This window comes from Aythya ferina (genome assembly GCF_964211825.1).
Source record: "Aythya ferina genome assembly, chromosome: 8".
NCBI classification, from domain to species: Eukaryota; Metazoa; Chordata; class Aves; order Anseriformes; family Anatidae; genus Aythya; species Aythya ferina.
In genome coordinates, this window is record NC_140304.1 from 24,631,414 (window position 1) to 24,650,980 (window position 19,567).

A 19,567-nucleotide genomic window follows, 5' to 3' on the forward strand; every position below is an offset into this window, starting at 1 on the left:
AAAATACAAACAAAAAAAATGAGCTTTTATTGAGGTAAATCGGAAAGCCGCGGCACACGGGAACGGGTGTGGGGTTCCAGTCAGCTCGCGCGCGGAGCGGTGAAGCCGCTACATGGTTCCGACAGGGGTACAGGACAGCAGGGAAACTGGGCAAAGGGAAGGTACAAAGTGGTCCCGACACAGGAGTCGCCGAAAATATAGAAGGAATACAAGCTGGAAATGAGAACTAGTGTCACAGAGCGTCTCACCTGGGAGCAGCCTGTCCCCCAGCAGCCCTGTGCCAGGGACGGGGACATGCCTGTCACAGCACCCCGAGCCTCTCAAGACCATACAACACAGGGTCACGTCTCCTGCTCACCCCCCAGAGTCCTAAATTATCCCTACCGTGCCCACTGCCATCACATCACCTCATGATTTCAGCCCTTGTCCCTCCAGCACTTGCTGCAGGGCAAAGGTTTGGGGGCTCCTAGGACCACAACACGAAGCCACAAACATCCCACCTGCTCCTCGCTGCCAGCACAGATCCAGGCAGGTATATTCTTTGTCCCTGACTTCTGTGCCCTCTGCAGCACAAACACATGAGAGCAGAGAACCCTGCAGCGAGAAGCATGCGGGATAGAGACCGAAGGCATGGCATAAAACCTGAAGGGATCACGGCACCGCACTCTGAGGCTGCAACAAAGAGCTGCCGGCTAGGCTAGGTTGAGCACAAGCTACTGCTGCACTCCCAGATGATGATGGTTCATTAAACTCAAAGCACAAGTCCATCCCACACTGCAGTGACTACAGCAATTAGCAACTGACCATGCTCTTGACATGCAAGTTAAGCAGCACCACTGAACAGCTGTGCCTGAACACCAATCACTCATCAATTGCGACTCAGTTCCCTGGCCACGGACACGACACCAGTGTCTGGAGCAGCACACGCTATTCTCAAGGCAAGCTCAGCTGACAAATTTCACTATTGCTGCTGAAAAGCCTTCCAAAAGTAAAGCAGACTGTATCAAAACAAAACACTGGTAGATCCACATGGCAGTGCAATAATCCCTTATATTTTAAGGTAGTTTTCATACAAATCAAACTTCCAAAAATATTTTGCAAACTCTGGCATATGGCTATGATACACTATGTACAAATAAAATACCAGAATGGTTACATTTTATTGCTCCTTTTATTATTTGGTTAAGGAATTATATATAAGTGTATAAAAGAGTATGGGAAGCTGCAAGAAGCAGGTATTAGCTTCTTGTCCTCTTAAAGCCCAGGTTGGTTGGTTTTAATCTGTTTTTAAATACTGTGTTTTAAAATGTCACATCAAAAGCAACTCCTTAGCAGGTCACATCTGCATTACCCAAATAGGACAGAAGAGCAACAGTGAAAGAAGCCTAAGCAATGAATGAAAGGGTTTCATTTTGCGCATTCCTTCGCTGATACATACTTCCAGAATACAATTATTAATAAAACTATAAACATCCAATCCAAAGTTGCACAAAATTCAACAGTTATCAACTGACTTCCACATAAACTGATGTTTCTGTGAGGTGGGTAATTTCAATTCACTAATCATGCAAAAACACTCCCAACAAGATCAGTGATACTGTCAGCAAAATCACCTGATTTGGCCCTGACCTGGCCTGCAAAAGAATCCCTTCTGCATTTATTTCATTTTTTTTCTACATTCAGGAAGGTTTTAAACACACTTAGTGTTTAGATCCACTATAGTGTTTAGATCCACTAGTATAAACACACCCTTAAATTCCTCTAATCTAGTGAAACCTCATTTAAAAAGCACTCATCAGTAGAGAGCATTGATGTGATTACACAATCCTTTCCTGCCTCGTGCATCCTTTTTTGACAGAGACAAAAGTTAGGTACCAAGAAGCAATCACAAGCACATTAGACAGAAAACAACCCACAAGTTCTCCTCCAGGCCACTCCCACCTACTCACAATCCTACTGGCAAGGAGCCTCACTCAGGGCTCTTCATCAGTGACCCCACCAACAGCAGGTGAAAGAAGCCACAGCACAGGCAACCTCATTCACAAGATCTCTGGTGACCACTCATCGAGACTCAACACTCCTCTGACTGCACCCTGCACAGCGTGCAGGAGTATGAACTATTCAGGTGCTACTCAGCAGGCTGCATTGTAGATTTTTACCTCTTAGGTATCTGTTATTCAGTAGCTTTTTTAAAAAAACAAAAAACAAAAAAAAAGATAGGCTCATCTCACAAAGTGTAATCTGGACGCAATACAGCAAAGCTAAAAAGAATGCTGAAGTGAAAACCCAAGCACTTGGTAGGCAATTGCTCCTGTAGGCTCATGATATAAAAACACATTCAACTCTTCCCTCTGAAAATAAGTCCTGCTATAGATGGGCATAGGTTACCACTCCTTCCTTCCTCTGCGTGAGTCCAAACTCATTCATGGATACACTTAGTCAAAACTAGAATTTTAATTGAAGTTCTCAACCACCCCTTTTAGTCAAATCTCTCATTATAAAGTTTACTACCAACGCAGCCCCTGACACAAACCTCCCCTTAAATATGCATAATTTACTCTATTCCAAATATTTACAAGCAGAGAAAGCCCATCTTTACAAGACAGATTTCTTTCTGCTTTACATAAAGTGCAACTCTCTAATTTAAGGCAAATTTCAGTGAAATATAAAACCATAGTTTTATTTTTGTATTTTAAATTAAAAATCAAGAACTCCCTCGGAAAGAATGACCAACAAATGCTTCTAAACAAGTGTGGGAATTTTCTGGATTTTAACAGTCCCAATATTATGTCCTGTCGACATCTAAACTTGTAATTTGTTTTCAATGAAAGCAAAAAAAAAAAAAAAAAATAGGTGGCAATGTGTACAGTAATTTCGCTCCAAAGATCAGTAAAACACTGGGAAAGTGCAGACAGTTTTTTTCATATCCCGTAGTTTCCTTTAGCTACAGTAGCGTCCATCAATATCACATTTCTAAATATATATATATCTCTCTCTCTCTCCTATATACCTAAAGCTAATCTCAGTTCTTGTAATGAGTATTTCTCATCTCCATCTGTGTCAAATTTCTTAAAGATCTCTGATTCTTGGGCTGTAGAGCCAAGCAGCTTTTGAAGATCTTCAAACGACAGTTTCCCGTCAGCATCTTCAGGTGCTTTTTCAAACAATTTCTGAAGATCTGCAAAGAGAACAATGATTTAGAAGTAATTCTTTGAAGTACAGGGAAATACTTACAGGGTAAGAGTGCGTAAGTTACTCTTCCAGTTTTACTACATTATGCGTTACTACCTAGTAATTAAGTAAAGCATCCCCAAATACACAGCTTGCCTTCCGTATTGTCATAAGCTGTCAGTAACAGTTCAGAAGTAAAAAGCATGAACATCAACATTTCTGAATTAAATTACAGTAAGTCTTTTTAAAAAAATCCCTATTTCTAGCCTCAGCTAATAGCCCATTCTACCATTACCCACTGCACAGAGATGCAGTTATCTCCCACAAAAGCAAGCTCTGAATGACTGTTGCTATACCAACAGCACAGATCATATAAAGGGAAAAGTGTCTATTCATTTCCTGAAGCAAAGCAATGCCCTTTCAGTGGCTGAAGAGATTGAACAGCGAGATCCAGAAGCCATTCATTCCACCAGGCAGCATTCTCTTAAAGGAAAAAAAAAAAAAAAAAAAAGAATCGAAGAGGAAAAAGAAAAGAAAACAACATACGCATTCACACCTACTTCGTTTTCCTTCAGCACCCTAGCTCTGCCCTTGACTGCTCTCCCAATCTGTTGGGCACTTGGCACAGTACTTTGGCACTCAGAACACATCACTGACCTTAATGCACACTCCTGCTTAAATCCCCATTTTTTTTAATATGCTATTCTCTTCTCTTTGTGGTTTTCAACCTTTTCAACTTGACCAAATTTCTCCCCGATTGTCCAGACACTAACATAAATCCAGCTACACCTAATGTCTCCTGAACACTCATATGAAATATTTACAAAAAGAAAAGGTCAGCCTAGAGAGGACACACCTTCTATGCTGGAAATTCCTGGCAAGGACAGATGTCTCAGCTGTCCGTTCTTCTCTGTGTTGTCATCAGCTGACCTTGAAGCCAGCCTTGAAAGGTCTGTGGGCTTTGCCGTAGTACTCAAACTACTTTCAACTGTTGCAAAACAATTTCTGTTAGTCTTACTAATTCCACAGATTTAGTCAGCAGAAACAAAACAGGAAAAATCCAGCAGAACCAATTCAAACATTTTTTTACATCACAGATGCTAAGAATATGGGCTAAGAATAGTGCAAAATTATTTCAGGATATAGTAGTGTTATCCACTTTTACCAAAAGAAGAACAGAAGGAATGAAGGCTTATTTTTAAACAGTTATACAGCCTTAACCTTTCACGCTGTACTTGTGGATGTGTATTTGTAAACCTCAAACACAGAATGACTGGTTGGCAAATGCTTTCTACTTCCTATTCTGAAAGCGATGAAGAAACTTCTGTAATTCAATCTGCACCAGCCCACCTGAGCTGCTTTTACCTTCTCCTCCCCTCTCTGGGGATGTATCATTGTCTACTTCCCTAATAGCAATTGTTGGAAAGTTGCTAAGGAAACTTTTGTATTCACGTGTCATTTTTTTACGTCTTAGAGCTATTTTCTGCCCGACTGAACTCATCTTCACCAAAAATCTTTAGAAAGCTGTGAAACTTATTCACCTTCATTACTTATTATTTTAATTACACAGGGAACCTTAACCTTTATGGATTACTCTTGTACAACATTCTTACCATTTTTTGATGCCTCATTGGGACGGTCATTTTCTGGCTTGCTTGTGAGAGCACTGATCATCTGAAGCTTCTCTCTTAGTTTTAATACCTGAGAATCTCTGGTTCCTGGTTCCTGCACATGTTGAAAATAATTTTCTTAAAAAGCACCCCCTTCAATAGACAGGAGATCAGAACAAGAATTCACTTAAAATATCCAAGTACTTTTGAATGACTTATTGACTTAATCATTTAAAAACTTGATCAGCCTGGAAAAGCACTATCATTAAAAAAAAAAAAAAAGCTATGGAAAGATTTAAGGAGTAAATTTACATGTTCTATAAAAATAAATAGAATCAGGAACTCAACCCAAAACATAGGCAAGTATTTTGCAGACACCAATTTCAAAAGAATGTGACATTTCTATATTTCTTATACAAATGAGTAAGATACTCACAAATGATAATATGGAAAGTCAACAAATGTACTTGGGATGAACGTTTACACATTAATTGAATTACATCGTTGTTTCAAATGTTTGTTTGCAGCACTGACTACTGTTGGGTAGGAATTACTATATCACTGTCAACCATCACGTTTTTTAGTTTGGATCTCTTATGATAAAATTCTTGATTACAGGTTGAGTTCACAGCAATCCAAGCCTGATACGACAGCGTAGTCAGTTCACTCATCTGCCTTCTTGCCAGAACATGGAAAGTAACTTCAACACTATCCATCATCCCTAACCCACAACTTGGCCATTCAGTTAGGTCTGTTAAACTTGCTCACAGTCAGTTATTTGATCATTATTGAGAGAAGACTTTCATCAGTATGTGAACTTCACTAGTACAAAGTTCCTCTAAGTCAAATTTTGGCTGTTAGCTCCTGAGGCTGCAGCTCTGAAATGAGAAGACAAACAGGGACTGTGCAGGCCTGGGCAGCTCTGCACTATCTTCTTGAATTCCCTCCTCTCACCTTTTCATGATTTCCCCTATGATGCACTATGTTTATTGAGGATAAACATAGCCCAAGTTTTTAGACATGGAAAAATGTCATAACACCACTTAGAGTGTGAACCCAGAATAGCTGGGACAACTTTCCTGAGGGCATGACCATGGGAACTCAAACTGAGCCAGCTGCCAAAAATCCCTCACTGCACTGGACCATGGTCTGAACTTCCAGAGACTTCAGCTGCACGAAAGGATATTACAGCAGTTCTGCTGTGTTATCCCATAGTCAGAACAACAAAACTTTAAACTATCACAACTTCTCTTCCATCCTAATTCACTTCCTGCCCCCAAAATGGGGTGTGTAAACTGTCCTTCCATACTGTACTTTTAGAAGAAACTGGAACAGATAAGCCTACTTGCAGATCTTTTCTCAAGTCTCATTTAAAACATGATTTTAAAACAATGACAGGGTCTACTAACCCAGTATAGTTTGCGTTTCCTTACTTTACCTTCAGTTCTTTATTTGAATGTGTTTCATTATCTAGTTGATCTTCATTTTCCACTTTTAGAGAGGTAGTTGTATCGTTTCCCTAGAGTGAAAATGAAGGGGAGCTGAGTATATGCACGTACTTAATTAATATTAATTTTCTATAATAAAGTTTCTTTCCTTCAAATATGCCAGGCACAAAGCAGGATGAAAACAGGACAAGTACAAGCTAGAATAAATATCGAGACAGTGAATTATATAATTTACCACAGCAATGTCAGCATGTTTCTTGCTGTTAAGTATACAAAACATGTTGTTAGAGTCTGGACTCGGCACAGCCTTCAGAAAGGACTGGAAAGATTTGTGAACATATTTAAATGCTTTTTTGAGCACATTTAAGTACTGCTGAACAATCCAGAAGCCCACCTAACTACCTGGTGGTCTTGACAGATGCTCTATGCATTGGAGAGGCTTGCCCTAACATAGTTAAAAAGGTTTGAGTTACTTAATGGGATGGGTGGGATTCTAAGTCTTAAACATCAGAATGTTTAGGATATTCTCCTGCAGATTATGAAGGAAAGAAGATAGGAGTTTCTTCGAAGTGGTCATTAAGTTACATATTTATGATCAGATAATCAAACTCCTTTTTTTTTTTTTTTTTTAAATGAAATCCTAAGCCTCTCAAGTATTACTCTCACTTCTTCAGTTGGGCCTCAAAAAGTTATAAATGCACTGTGTAGAGAGAACTGAAATTAACAGACACCCATGTTTGCACTTACCGCACTGGTAGACAAGTTGTCTCTTTTGTCCAGTTTGTTCACAGCAACGGGAGAGTTTTCCAACAGCGTAACCCTCCGGCTGAGGTTACCAATGGCTGAATCCACATTTAGAAGCTTGATGTCATTCAACTTCTGGTACGCCACTACAGAATTATTTAGCTCCTCCAAAGCTGCATGGAGTGACTGGCTTTCCTGAAATATAAAAAAGCCAGAACATGTCAGTTTACTTCGCTTCTGCAGCACTCCTGCTATTAACAACACGATGAATGACCCAGTTTAACCGGGAAGACTTCAGGCTGGCTCTCCACAGAATGGCTGAAAACATTCAACTGGAAGCTTCCAGAAAGTTGTTCCAGCTTTCAAAGTTTGAAGCTGAGATTTTCCTCAGGGCTAACCTCTTTGTTGCTCATGTAATCAATTCAGCTGTGCCAGCAAACACACAAAGCCTATTCATCCAGTTTTCCAGAGCAAGCCTGGTAACTACACCAATTATTTTTGGATATACTCTGGGTAGCCAGAGGGTCACTCTAGGAAGCAGGTATTTATACATAAGATTCAGTTTTGAGGAATATAATAATTATATTAAATGCAAATAAATGCAGTAATTCCATTAGAGGCCATTTTAACTAATCACCTTTTTCTTTTTTTAATCCCCACTTTCCACACTTCATTATATTGAGGGTGACTCAACACACGCCACTCCCAGATTTGCTCAGATTGGCAAGTACCTGCCATAAAATCCATTCAATAAAAAGCCTTTAAATCATTTAAATTTACGTGAGCAAAGTACACGGTAACTTGTTTGATATTCCGTTTCAGACATTCTACTCCTCACACAGTTAAAACACACCAAAAGACAAAGAAAAAAGGTACTCTCAGGCTAGAACACTTTCCTGTTCGCACATGCACAGGAACAAACTACAGTAAAGTTATCTTATACTTGGTTTTGAATTATGCCATCTGTATTTTGCCTTCATAAAACCATACTTTTTTCACTAAGATATTGTAAAACACACAAAAAAGTACCACTTGTATCAATATTCAAAACGCAAGGGAGAAAAGTACCTGTTTGCAATTTTCTGTCTGATTTCTCTCAGTCCTTGGCAGAGCAGTGGAAGGAAATGAAGTTATCTGTTTCAACTCCTTCTAAGGAAAAAAAAAGCAGAAAATTATGTTACCACAAGCTCACAGAAAACACAAAGCTTTTAAGAACTGGCAGAATGTATGTAAAGATTTTTATTTTTTTTATAATTAGTGTCACTCGTGCAAGCAGTATCTTAACCAGACTAATACAGTTTTCTCTTTTAAATACCGAGGATCCTAGTATAGGTTTGGGGTTGTTTTTGTTTGTTTGTTATTAAACAAATTACATATTCTCCTTTAACATAGTATTATGATACACGTTTCACCACTTCTACACAGGCTACACCTATAAAGTTTCTGTAGTACCCACTATCTAGATTAAGTTTCAAAAGGTGTCTAATGAGAATATTTAGAGGAAAAAAAACCTTATTCAAAGCAATGCTGTATTGTATTCTAACTGGAAAAATATTTGTTGACTCTTTCCACTAGATTAACCCCAAGCAAGAGAGGTCAGTATAAATACAGCAAACAGTTTCTGCTGAAGATGGTCAGTAATTTCATTCTCACACACATCCTTAATTCAACCAGCAAACTGTCTCAACACTTTCACCATACCATTCTTAAGACATGGTGCAGAGAGTTACACCATGAGCAGTACTCTGTATCACACAGCAGGAAAGATTCCCAAGGCTCCACATGTGTGTAGCAGCAAGTAAAAATCTGCAGGACAGAAAATAGAGTAGGAAGCAACTATTCTGGCTCTAGAAAAACACACACTTGGGACCATATAGGAGATGCTACGCAGGATAACAAGATCAGTATATTAATGTATCAACCTGCACCTACCGAGACCTAGAAAGCGTTTCAAAGATGTAGAACAAGAACTTGGAGTTCTTAGGCGTGTTTTATATTAAGCAGGTAATCTTTACACAGAGTTAAATCAGTGCATTTTCTTACCACATCATTCTGGAGTATTTCTATGGATTTCTTGTACTCTTCAATAGCTGTCTGTATGTTTTCAACATCATGAGAAACACTGGTAAGAGTGCTACCTATGTTGGCCACAGTCTGGAAGAAAGGAGCAGACAAAAATCTCAGCCTTCCTCAGCTGCATTGTTCCAACGTTTCCATTTGCTAAACACAATGTTTGTTAATGAAATAGCAGGCAGGCTGCCACAAAAACAGGCAGTCAAGTTTGGAGGATGCAGAACTTCCTTCGCAGGCAAAACAGCAAACCATACCCAGGGCATCTCAAGGCCAGTACAATGCACACACACCCTATACCACGACTTAAGCTAGAAGGCCAAAATTACAGGCTTATTACTCCCAGAGCAATGCAAAGGTTCTGGCATTAAAAAAGTCCTGAGATGAAGAAATCTGTCTTCCTCTCTGCATGGAGTATTTGTATTAAACACAAGGATGCTGACATCATCTGTTTACCCTGCCTTAATTGACTTTCAGGCCTACCTGTCAGACACGTCATGCGCTGCAAAACTGGTCTGCCAGAAGCTGCTGACTACACTTCCAAATATTGCTTTTTTAAAATGAAAGAACAGCTCTGAAGCATCAGGAAAGCCCCCATGAATTCAACAGGTACAGCCAGTGTGCTGTGACAGCCACCTCTGCTTCTGCACTGGTGTTTTACTAGCTGGTGGCATAGCTGCTACGGGAGTCAAAGTCTCAGGTAAGACACGAACACAGATTTAATAGGACAGAGCTCTCCCATGTGCTTCTCGTTCCATTTTGAATACTTTCTTCAATGATCAAAACAAATAAAAACAAATAAAACCCATCTAAAATCTCCCTATGAGCCCATTTCATTCACAAGTTCTTACGGCACATGTGTGACCCTGTGGCTACCCAGAGTGTATCCAAATGATATCCACACAAACCTTCCTCCACCTCTTTCTTTTTCAAGTCTGAACAATCTCCCTGCCCTAGAGGACCTCAGAACACTCTTAGCACCTTTCATCAGTCTGAACACAAGCCCCTGCACAAGAGCAACTCCCTCAGCAACCCTTCAGGACTAACACCAGCAGGCAGCTCCCTGTTTGCAGGATGATTTGATGAAAGAGGGCTTAAAAAAGATAAATTTAATTCCAATAGCAGCCCTTTCTTCAAAAAAAAAGAAAAAAGGCAGGTGATTCCAAATACAGTGGATTGCAACAGGCAGTTGAGCAAGACATTTTCTCTAGACCTATCAAAAGCCAGGCCACCCACCTATACCCACTGAAGTTCTCCTGTCTGACAGAAGGTGCTGCAGCATGCACACAGCCAGAGGTCTAAAAGAAACCTGAGTTTTGAAAACCATTGCTCTTCATTAACATGACACTGGAAAAAAAACATTAAAATTGTTGTATTTAAACCGCAGAATAGTTTTCTAAGCTCAAAACATACTTTCTAGAAGGATTCCAGCTTGTTTTTTATAACATCAACCTTCTGAAATGTACATGCAAGCAAGATGGCACCAAGAGAGAAGAGAAAACAGATGCCAGATCTAGCACCTTACTTCAACTCAGCAGCAGAGACTGAAATGAACCCTGACAGTTCCCAGCACCGTATGCAAGATCTTTGATTTTCCACGGAGTGTGACCAAACGTGGGGTTATTTCAACAAGAAGCTCTGCTGTTCAGCAGCTCGCTGCAAGCCGAGACCTGCCGGCCCTAACAGTTTGTCCTGACAGTACTGCAGTGAAGGCAGCAAGATCACACCGAGGTTATTACATAATTAGGTGTGGGTTCTACACTCTAAGCACTTCTTTACGACTTCTGACATAACGCCGTGAAAATCCAGCATGCTCCTACCAGCAGATTAGGAACAGCTTTATATTCCCCCCGGAAAAAGAACTCCTAGCAGAACTGAGCAGCCAAACCACACTAATTATTTTGCATATGACCAGCTTGCTGATTATGCATGAACTTTGTAGGGATAGGACATAAGGAGAAGTGGAAACCCATAAAAGCTACAACGAGAACTGGACTGACATTAGCTGTTAGCCCGATATAAATATTTATTTCTAAATAACAGAACTGCCACGGAAGACCTGGGAAAGTTTCAACAAACCTTTCTTTTTACCAAAACGAACAAGCCAGTTCTTTGGAAAAGAGGGCTCAGCTAAGGCACACAGTAAGACACTGTATTAACAGAGGTCACTTCATAAGTAAGCCTGTGTCACCCATTTGGGCATGTCTTTCAAGGAATTGTCAAAAAAAAAATCTCAGTACAATGTACATTTTACTGTGCAAGTACTGAACTGCTGAACACCAAGAAAGCTCCCACGCCACTGTTCCAGGCACCCTGCTCCCTTCTGCCTGCCTCAAGACCGAACGTAGAGACAGATGTAGCACTGTATTGCTCATTATCAGGATTGTTTCTAGAAAGCAATGAATTTCTATTTCTTATAAAAAAAAAAAAAAGTCAAACTCACTTCCTACTTGCAACCACCATCGTAAAGCTGCAGACAGACTTTTTGCAAGCGTCTTAAACAAGATTAGAAAGATTAGCAACCTGAAGGAAAGCAACCTCCAAGGTAAAGAAGTGAGCACATAATACAGCCAGAAACACACATCTCCAAAAAGGGAGAGCCAAATCCTTATTTAAAAAATAAAAAAAAAATCTGCCATACATCACCTTAGGACCATAGTCTATCAACTATGTGAACCACAATTTAAAAACAACAGAGAAGCCACTATTTCACACAAGCAATTCTTGTAGCTCCCATTGTTACTGCTGTCCCCAACAGCCCTGCTGCAGCACAGCAGTGCACAACGCATTCAGCGATAGCCACATGTACAGTACTTGCCTTCTGAAGTTTCTCTACTGTGACTGGAAGATAAATCAGATCAGAAGCGGACTTTATGTTGGTTTTGAGATGATTTACTGTTGAGGTCAATAGGGAAATCTAAAAACAAAGAGGAATATTTGCAATCAGCCAACATAATCCTGATTCTGACCTTTCCCAATACTAATGGCTTAATTTGTAACACCAAAACATAAGACACAAGAAAAAGATACGTACATACACACACACAAAACACCCTGGTCTCTAGGACAGAGGTTCTGCTTAGGCTATATGAAAAGTCTCCTGCCTCTTGCAACAGAAGCAAAATATTTTGAACTGAATGAAAAACATATGGTACCGCCTGCCCATTTTATACTCAGCCCCTTAGGAACAGGTTGTTGCCCAAGAAAGTTTTTTTTATTTATATCTTGCACAAGAAACCTTCACGTAGAGGAAGCAGACACCTACTTCTGCATTTAGCAATCACAAACCTGCCCAGCAAAACCCAGTAAAGCCATGCAACTTCTCTAAATGAGCGCTGGGCAAAGAATTTGCACGTATCACTCAAACCTTCTGCTGCAGAAGTGGTTTCTGTCAATTCTCTTACCCCGATTACAAGTGATTTTACAAGTCTTCAAGTTAATTTTTCATCCCACACAAAACGCTGTCAAATTACAAACACCTACAAGCTGGTCATTAATTACGAATAGCATTTCAACATCAGTTTGTAGCCAAAAGTAGTTGAAACAAATGAAGAATCATTTTTCTCATACTTGACAGTGAGAAAGAACAGATAAAACACACTTTCTTCTAGTTAAAAATTAAAGTTGTCTTGCAAGATGAGAAAAGGGGCAAGACCCTAGTTTTATAATAGGCCAACCTTGACCAGCTGGCCTAGAGAGTCTCTAGCTCCACAGCTGTGAATGTTGGCTGAAATAATTCCCAACAGTGTATCCCAACAATTCACGGAAAAAACAATAACTGAGTTCTGGCTGAGACTGGAACCAGACCCTGAAGAAACTTGAGGGCCAGCAGGAACCATGTCCCGGGTGGCTTTAACATCCAGGTGCAGATAATAATTGCCTTTCAAAAGTCCAACGAGGCACCCAAACATCTGTGGATAACATATATTGTCAGATGCTAAAGAAAGCGAGTCAAGTTTTCAAATGTATTTAAATGCCCCCCATAAGCACTCAACCACTGCACGGGACTGCAAATAAACGAATCCAAGCAGGCACCTCAAGTGTCTTTAAAACTTAACCCAAAGCCCCAGCATCAGAGAGGGCCACCCCACACAGACCTCTGGATACCACTACCTGCGAGCAGCTACAAACTTTTACCCTCCAAGGCAACAATTTCAGTAAGAGCCTTGCTGGATGCTTTGTTTGAAGCATGAGCTAATACATCAGCTGAGGAAACAGCTTTCTGTTAAGTGGCTTAGTTCTATCACAGTAAACAGGGCTAAGATTTACACCAGCTCAGGTTCCAAGTGTGTATTAGCAGATTTTACATTCACGAGACATCAGTACTTCCTTTGTAGCAGCACGAAACTAGCACTGATTCAGGCTAACTTCACTCTGTGCACATGAAATGTTTGCAGATACTCTCCTTAAATTTGAAGTGTCAAATCTCTCTTCGTAAACATCACGGTTATTTGGCAAGAAAATAAGAACTGTACAGTTCTTAGGTTTCTTGAAATTCCTCCTCAAGCCTTCCCACCAGTTGCATAATTCTTCCTTTTTGCAACAAGTCTCCAGTCCAACTGGATGTTCTACCTTCTTTTGTTTAAGAAGAATACGTTATTTCAACTTGAAAAATAAAAGTTTGGCATCTGGTCACAGAAGTCCTTGGAGAACAGCTCACCACTGCTCTTAGTTACATAAACACCCAAGCATTTTTTCTGCTAGCAGGTTTAGAGATAAAGTGATTCTTCTCACCTGTTTATTGATCTCCGTGATATTTATCCAAATTTTACTTAGCCCCAGCTCTCCAGTCTCAATTTGTTCTAGCTGCTTTTGCTTCTGCACCAAATCCTCATTGAGTTTAGGAATTTCTTGGAATGACGTCTTTTGATTAGATTCCACTAAACCAAGAAAAAAATAAATTTAATCAACAGAAGTCCAGGTAAACAACATTGAATAAGCTAGAAACAAAATGCAAGCAACAACGTCTGCAACAGTCAAAGGCAGCAGTAACAGTTTCTGCAGGAGCTTACTGCCACTTCGGATTTAAGCATTTGTTTGGAACAGCTCATTTTTGTTTTAGGAGTGCAAACGTCTGCAGACAGAATCCAGAAAGACCGTACTAAATTTAACACTTTGCAACAGCACTGTCACTCTAGCATGCCTCAGCAGGTCTTTTTTTTAGTGCAGTTACTTTGCGTTACTTTCACATGGGGGACACAAGATAGTAACAGAAACGTAAACAAGAACTGCCAGAAGTACCAGGGCAGAGCAGGCATGTGAAACAAACCTCTATGCCCTTTTCAAGCCTACAAAGGGGTTGCTGATGATGAAGTGAATTCCAAAGAGATTAACATGATTACAGCTCTTCCATGTGACAGAAAGACAACTTAAAAAATGCAAAACATCTGTTGGTAAACAACTCAATAAACAAGTGCCTTGGAAATAAAGTCAGTTCTTACTGCACTTGGTACTACAGAAGGGGGAAAACATGGCTCTCACCAGTTCTTGTGAGCCTGAGAAATGCAGCTCTTCCAGGTCTGCAGTGACTAAGCTGTTTAGCTGCAAGTACTATTAAGCAACCCTAAATCCCTAGGTATGAGAAACAAGTGAGCAAAGGTTTTGAGATGGAGATGACAGAGCTCTCCAAAGCCTGCACCTCCACTCTGCGACACAGCGCTCCCCAACAAGCTGCCATCTCTCAGACCCCAGAATAACTACTGAGAGCAGCACTACCTATACGGTGCGCATCTGGCAGCTCCGACAATAAATTCCCCTGTGGGTCATACAGGGCCAGAGGAGCTGCCCTTCAGAAGTGCTTTTGGCCCATGCAGGAGTTGACTAAACAGACAGAACTGGAAACCCACGTGTTTTCTAAAAGCCACTTCACTTAAAACAAGTTCGAAAGTCCCTTATAGGTATGCAGTAATCTGTACCGATCACTCACGACCCAAATAACACTTCTGGTTGAATAAAATCCTAAAAGGCACATCACAGCCAAAACAGGCTCAGAGCTGATCATGCATTTGCATACCTTCATGCTTGCACTCAACCTGATGTCTCCTTCTCAGGTTTCAGAGGCTCTTGCAGCCAGATTACTCCCTGTTTTGCCACTCTCATGGTGTGCAGCAAGACTCCACTTAAGAGTTTTCTACAGTGCTAGAGGGTTAAATACTGTATGTATTCTTAGCACCCTTACTAACAACACTACAATGACTTCTCCCCACCCCAAACGCACTAGAGATGCAAATAAGTCTTATTTTTGAAAATGCTCTCATACAATACTCAGTGTGTTCAAAGGACGGCAGAACAAGTGCTGCCATGGGAATCTGCTCTTACAGGGAAAAAAAAGACAAAAAACAATGAACCTTCAGAGGAAGAAGACTTTTTCCAGAGCAGCCAAAGGACTGATTCGTGTACATTTGTTCCTCCGTTCACCCACCTGTTTCACCAAAGCGGAATTTACCTTTTGGGACCAGGTTACTCTTGCTGTCTATTTTTGGTTGTTGTCAATACTGTTTTTAAAGCTGTGTCTCATAACGTGACTCTCATCCAGCTCCTAGGCCTGCTGTTACAGTAACAAGGAAGTAGGGGGCTATTTTATCACCGCGCAGAGGACCAGACGCACTGGTTTTCTCTCACAGCTAGTAAGGAGACAACAGATACATCTGTGGTCGTCAGACAGCGTGCTCAAAGCAAACACCTCTTAACAAAGAAGTCTGCAGGACAGGAATGATGAAACTTAACTGCACCAAAGCCAACAAGTGTCATCACACACGGCTTCTCAGTGCCAGCAGATTCTATTGCTTAAATTAGATCAGTCCATGAAGAGCAGCAGTTGGCTTGCCCTGAACGTGACAAAAACAGGCACTGCAGTGCCTGTAACTGGGTCCCCCAGTTCAGCCTAGTTTTAGGGGTTCGGTGTCAGTTAATATAAAAAGTTCACCTGACAAGCAGTGCCTTTCTTTTAGCCTGCCAGAAGATTTCACCTTGGCAGACAGCTGGTTAGCAGCTACTCCCCACCTGGCAGCAACCTTACACACCCTAACAGGAAGCCCAGGACACCAACAGCACAGAGCTCCTCAAAGAACAGCAAACACTTCCTCAGTATCTCCTTCCCCCATTAGCTGATCAAGCCCTCTGCTTATCTCCTGCCCTAGAACCCTCCTACTTTTCAAGTCAATTTCAAGAACTCTCTGGCCTTGTTTTTAATGTCTTTTTCATGTCCTAAGCAAAAAAAAAAAAAATAATAATATATATATATATATATTATATACAAAATTAAGACCAAAGCCACAGGTCAAAATCTGCAGTCAATAATGATGCTCTTCAGGCAAACCGTACCTACTGAACCCTCCTGAAGCATCCACAGACCACAGGGAAGTTCAGGCTTCACTATCATCACACAGCTCCTCAGCTTATCCTTGCCTTTTTCAATATATAGGATATTAAACACCACTAAAATAAGGCACCAAGATGTACCTTGTATCCAGAGGTAAGGTATAGAGACCCAAGTGCATGTTACACGTGAGTCCTATTATTTGTCGTATCTCTGCACTACAGAAGCAGTTTTAGGACTGAAGTCTTACGTGGACAGAGGAAACCTGAGACCTCCCAGCAAAATGCTTCACGCTAACTCTGTATTTCAAAGTATTCAACATGATACAACCCCAACATCACAGGCAACAAGACAAAAAAGTTGAACAAAACTCAGCAAATGAAAGCCGGATAAACATTCCGGAGATACACAAGAAAAAACATAATACCTAAAAAACATTTCAATTGCAGTAGCACAACCGCCAGTATTAGAGGCTTTTAAACAAGCTCAGGACAAGAACATCACTTTCCATTAATTTTATTTCGAGAGAAGCATCAAAATACCCCAGACTACTTCCACAGGGCTTTTCAGAACTTTGTATTTCTTTTTAAACAGTGGCTTTGGAAGGAAGCTCTCTGAAGCCCAAAGTCAGAAATTTCATAAGCATACGTACAAGCAAAGTCTCACTGAATCCAGCATTCCTGCTCCTCAGGAGGTGGTGAACAGGCAGGAATACATAATGCCTGCCTTAGATTCGCTCAGCCTCGTTATTTTTGGTTCAGAGGACTCTTCAAAGTCACAGAGGGTTTGTCTTAGTGCCTTCCCACTCTGAATAAGCAGGTAGGCGACTACAGCTCTTCCCAGTGCCCAAAGCAAATGTGAAATAGCATAGGAAGGTATACTTACTAGTTCGAAATTTCTCCTTTATCACATCCAGATCCTCCTTGAGAGCTACCTGCATCCAGACCAAGCCAACACAAGCCACCACGCAGGCAGCAAGAATGACAAAAGCACATAACGGGTAACAGAGCTTGCAGCATCGCAGATAGTCTCCCCTGGGTAAGAGAAAGGAAGCAGACAGTGAGCATTCAAGAGTACGTGGAAAAGTTTTACTTTAAATGCTCTGTTAGAGGAAGGGAAGAGCACGCAGGCTTTGCTTGACAGGAGTTCAGGGGGAGGTTTTCTAAGTGAGGGTGCAGCAGGAGACAGGCAGCACCCCCAACTTCACATTCAACTTCAGACACTTTCCCTAGCCAAAACACCCTCCCCACTGCCACCCCTCACACCACACACCCCAACCCCACTCGGGCAGGCCGAGGGGAGCCCCCCCACCCCCCTAACACCCCCCCCAACACCCCAAACCCTCACTTGGCGAAGCGGCCCCGCGCCCCCCCCAGCTCCTCCTCCTCCTCCTCGGGGGAGCTCGACTCCGAGTCGGAGGCGGGGGGCTCGGTGCGCAGCAGCCGGTGCCCGGAGCCCTTCTTGGCGGCCTTCTTGCGGCGCCCGTCGGCGGCCAGCCCCAGCAGCGCGTTCAGCTCCTTGCGCTTCTTCATCCTCTTGGGCGGCGGGGCGGACACCGCCTGCTGAGCCCCCCCGCCGCCGCCGCCGCCGCCTGCCGCCGCCGAGCCCCGGCTCGCCAGCTCCGCCGACGGCTACAGGAGCTGCTGGGGGCGGCTGGTGGCGATGTTACTGGTGGTACTGGTGGTACTGGTGGCGCCGGGGCTGCCCCGCCGCGCCGCCGCCGCCCGCCCCGCCCGCGCCATGGCTGCTCGCTCTGCCGCCCCGCCGCGCCCCCCACCCGCCAGCAAGACGCGCTCCCATTGGGCGGCGCCGGGCCGCCCCGCCCGCCGCTCGCAGGGGAGCCCGCTGAGGGAGGGAGGGAGGGACGCGGGTTCGAGACCCGCCTCTGACGGGATGGCGGTGCTGAGATAGGGGGTCTCTTCTTTACCCTACAAGTGGGGTGTTCCTATAAGTGAGGGATTCCCCTGTATGTGTAGTCTCCACGACGTGTGTAATCTCCCCTGTAAGTGAGGCTTGTGGTCCCTCTGAAGTGTTCAGCCTGGTGAAAGCAAAACCGCTGCCCTCTGCAGGAGCGGGTCTGCGAAACAACTGAGATGGATAAAAGTGGTTTAGGACAAGGGCACGGCTGAAGAGATGATTAAAAGAGGTTTAATCGAAGGGCACAAACCATGTGGCATCGCCATGGCTCCTTCTGCAGCTCGCACCTGGCCTCAGACCCAGTTTCAAAGCACTAAACCCGTCTGCAGCCCCAGTCCGACAGTGACACCTGCCACTGAACCATTAGGGTTGGAAAAGCCCTCCAAGATCACCTGGTCCAGCCATCCCCTACCACCAGTCACCCACTAAACCATGTCCCTAAGCACCACGTCCAACCTTTCCTTGAACACCCCCAGGGATGGTGACTCCACCATTTCTAAGGGCAACCCGTCCCAGTGCCTGACTGCTCTTTGTGAGGAGAAATGTCTCCTCATTTCCAACCTAAGCCTCATCCACGCACAGCAGGGAGGCAGGGAGATGTCTGAGGGCCCTGGGGCAGAGCAAGGAAGGACCTCATGTCCCCTCAGTGTGTGCTGGCTTCCTTGAGCCTGCCCCTACAAGCCCTCAGGAGCAGCTCCATGGTCTTTGCCATGCCCAACACTGTGTGGTGCATGGCACAGGAGAGCCTGGTGATCTCCAAACACCTCCTGTGCATCCTCCAGCCAGCACCCGGTGCCATGGGGTTGTCCCCATGAAGGGACACACTTTCTGTCCCCACAACCTGGCTACACCAGTCCCCGAGCCCCTCGCTGTGGGGAACACCCAGCCACCCAGCCTCACACATTCCTCAGCTTGGGGCTTTTGGGGGCTGTTTTATGCCCAGTACCAGTCCCATGGCCGGACTCCTAGCTCACCGTGGTGGCCACATCTTCAGATTTTGTCCCAGCCAGCTTTAAGCTGTACCTTCACAGTGTGAAGTGCTCTGCTCACACAGCACTTAAGAGCATCTCTGCGGAGCGAAACCCTGAATCCCCCCAACCCCATTTTTTCCCAGACACACACCCTGCATTCCCCTGGCACAAAACCGATTGCTCTTGGACAATTAATCCCGCATCCCTTTATTTTATGCCCCCGCAGCCCCCCAGCACCTGCGGGCCCCCCGCAGCCCCGCTGCCCCCCAGCCCAGCGCGGGGCTCGCCGCCGGTACCGGGGGAGGGAAAGACTCGGGG

The 19,567-nt window shown here is 43.2% G+C and overlaps 1 protein-coding gene across 7 annotated transcripts; it reads right to left on the reverse strand.

Moving 5' to 3' along the window:
- Positions 1 to 4: 4 nt before the first annotated feature.
- On the reverse strand, positions 5 to 18,097 carry EFCAB14 (EF-hand calcium binding domain 14). Of its 7 annotated transcripts, none has more exons than XM_084528072.1 (12): positions 17,709 to 18,094; positions 17,247 to 17,395; positions 13,778 to 13,923; positions 11,862 to 11,960; positions 9,017 to 9,127; positions 8,675 to 8,779; positions 8,042 to 8,119; positions 6,977 to 7,168; positions 6,220 to 6,300; positions 4,785 to 4,896; positions 4,028 to 4,159; positions 5 to 3,178 (listed from the first exon to the last, which is right to left on the reverse strand). In XM_084528072.1, exons 1-12 carry the CDS (start codon positions 17,891 to 17,893, stop codon positions 3,003 to 3,005), a joined length of 1,566 nt encoding a protein of 521 aa, XP_084384198.1. In that variant the 5' UTR covers positions 17,894 to 18,094; the 3' UTR covers positions 5 to 3,002. The 7 variants fall into 7 exon arrangements, 5 of the variants coding, with proteins under 5 accessions (XP_084384198.1, XP_084384197.1, XP_084384201.1 ...); XM_084528071.1 differs by having other exon boundaries at positions 8,042 to 8,122; XM_084528075.1 differs by lacking the exon at positions 4,028 to 4,159 and having other exon boundaries at positions 8,042 to 8,122; positions 17,709 to 18,095.
- Between the last annotated feature and the right edge of the window lie 1,470 nt (positions 18,098 to 19,567).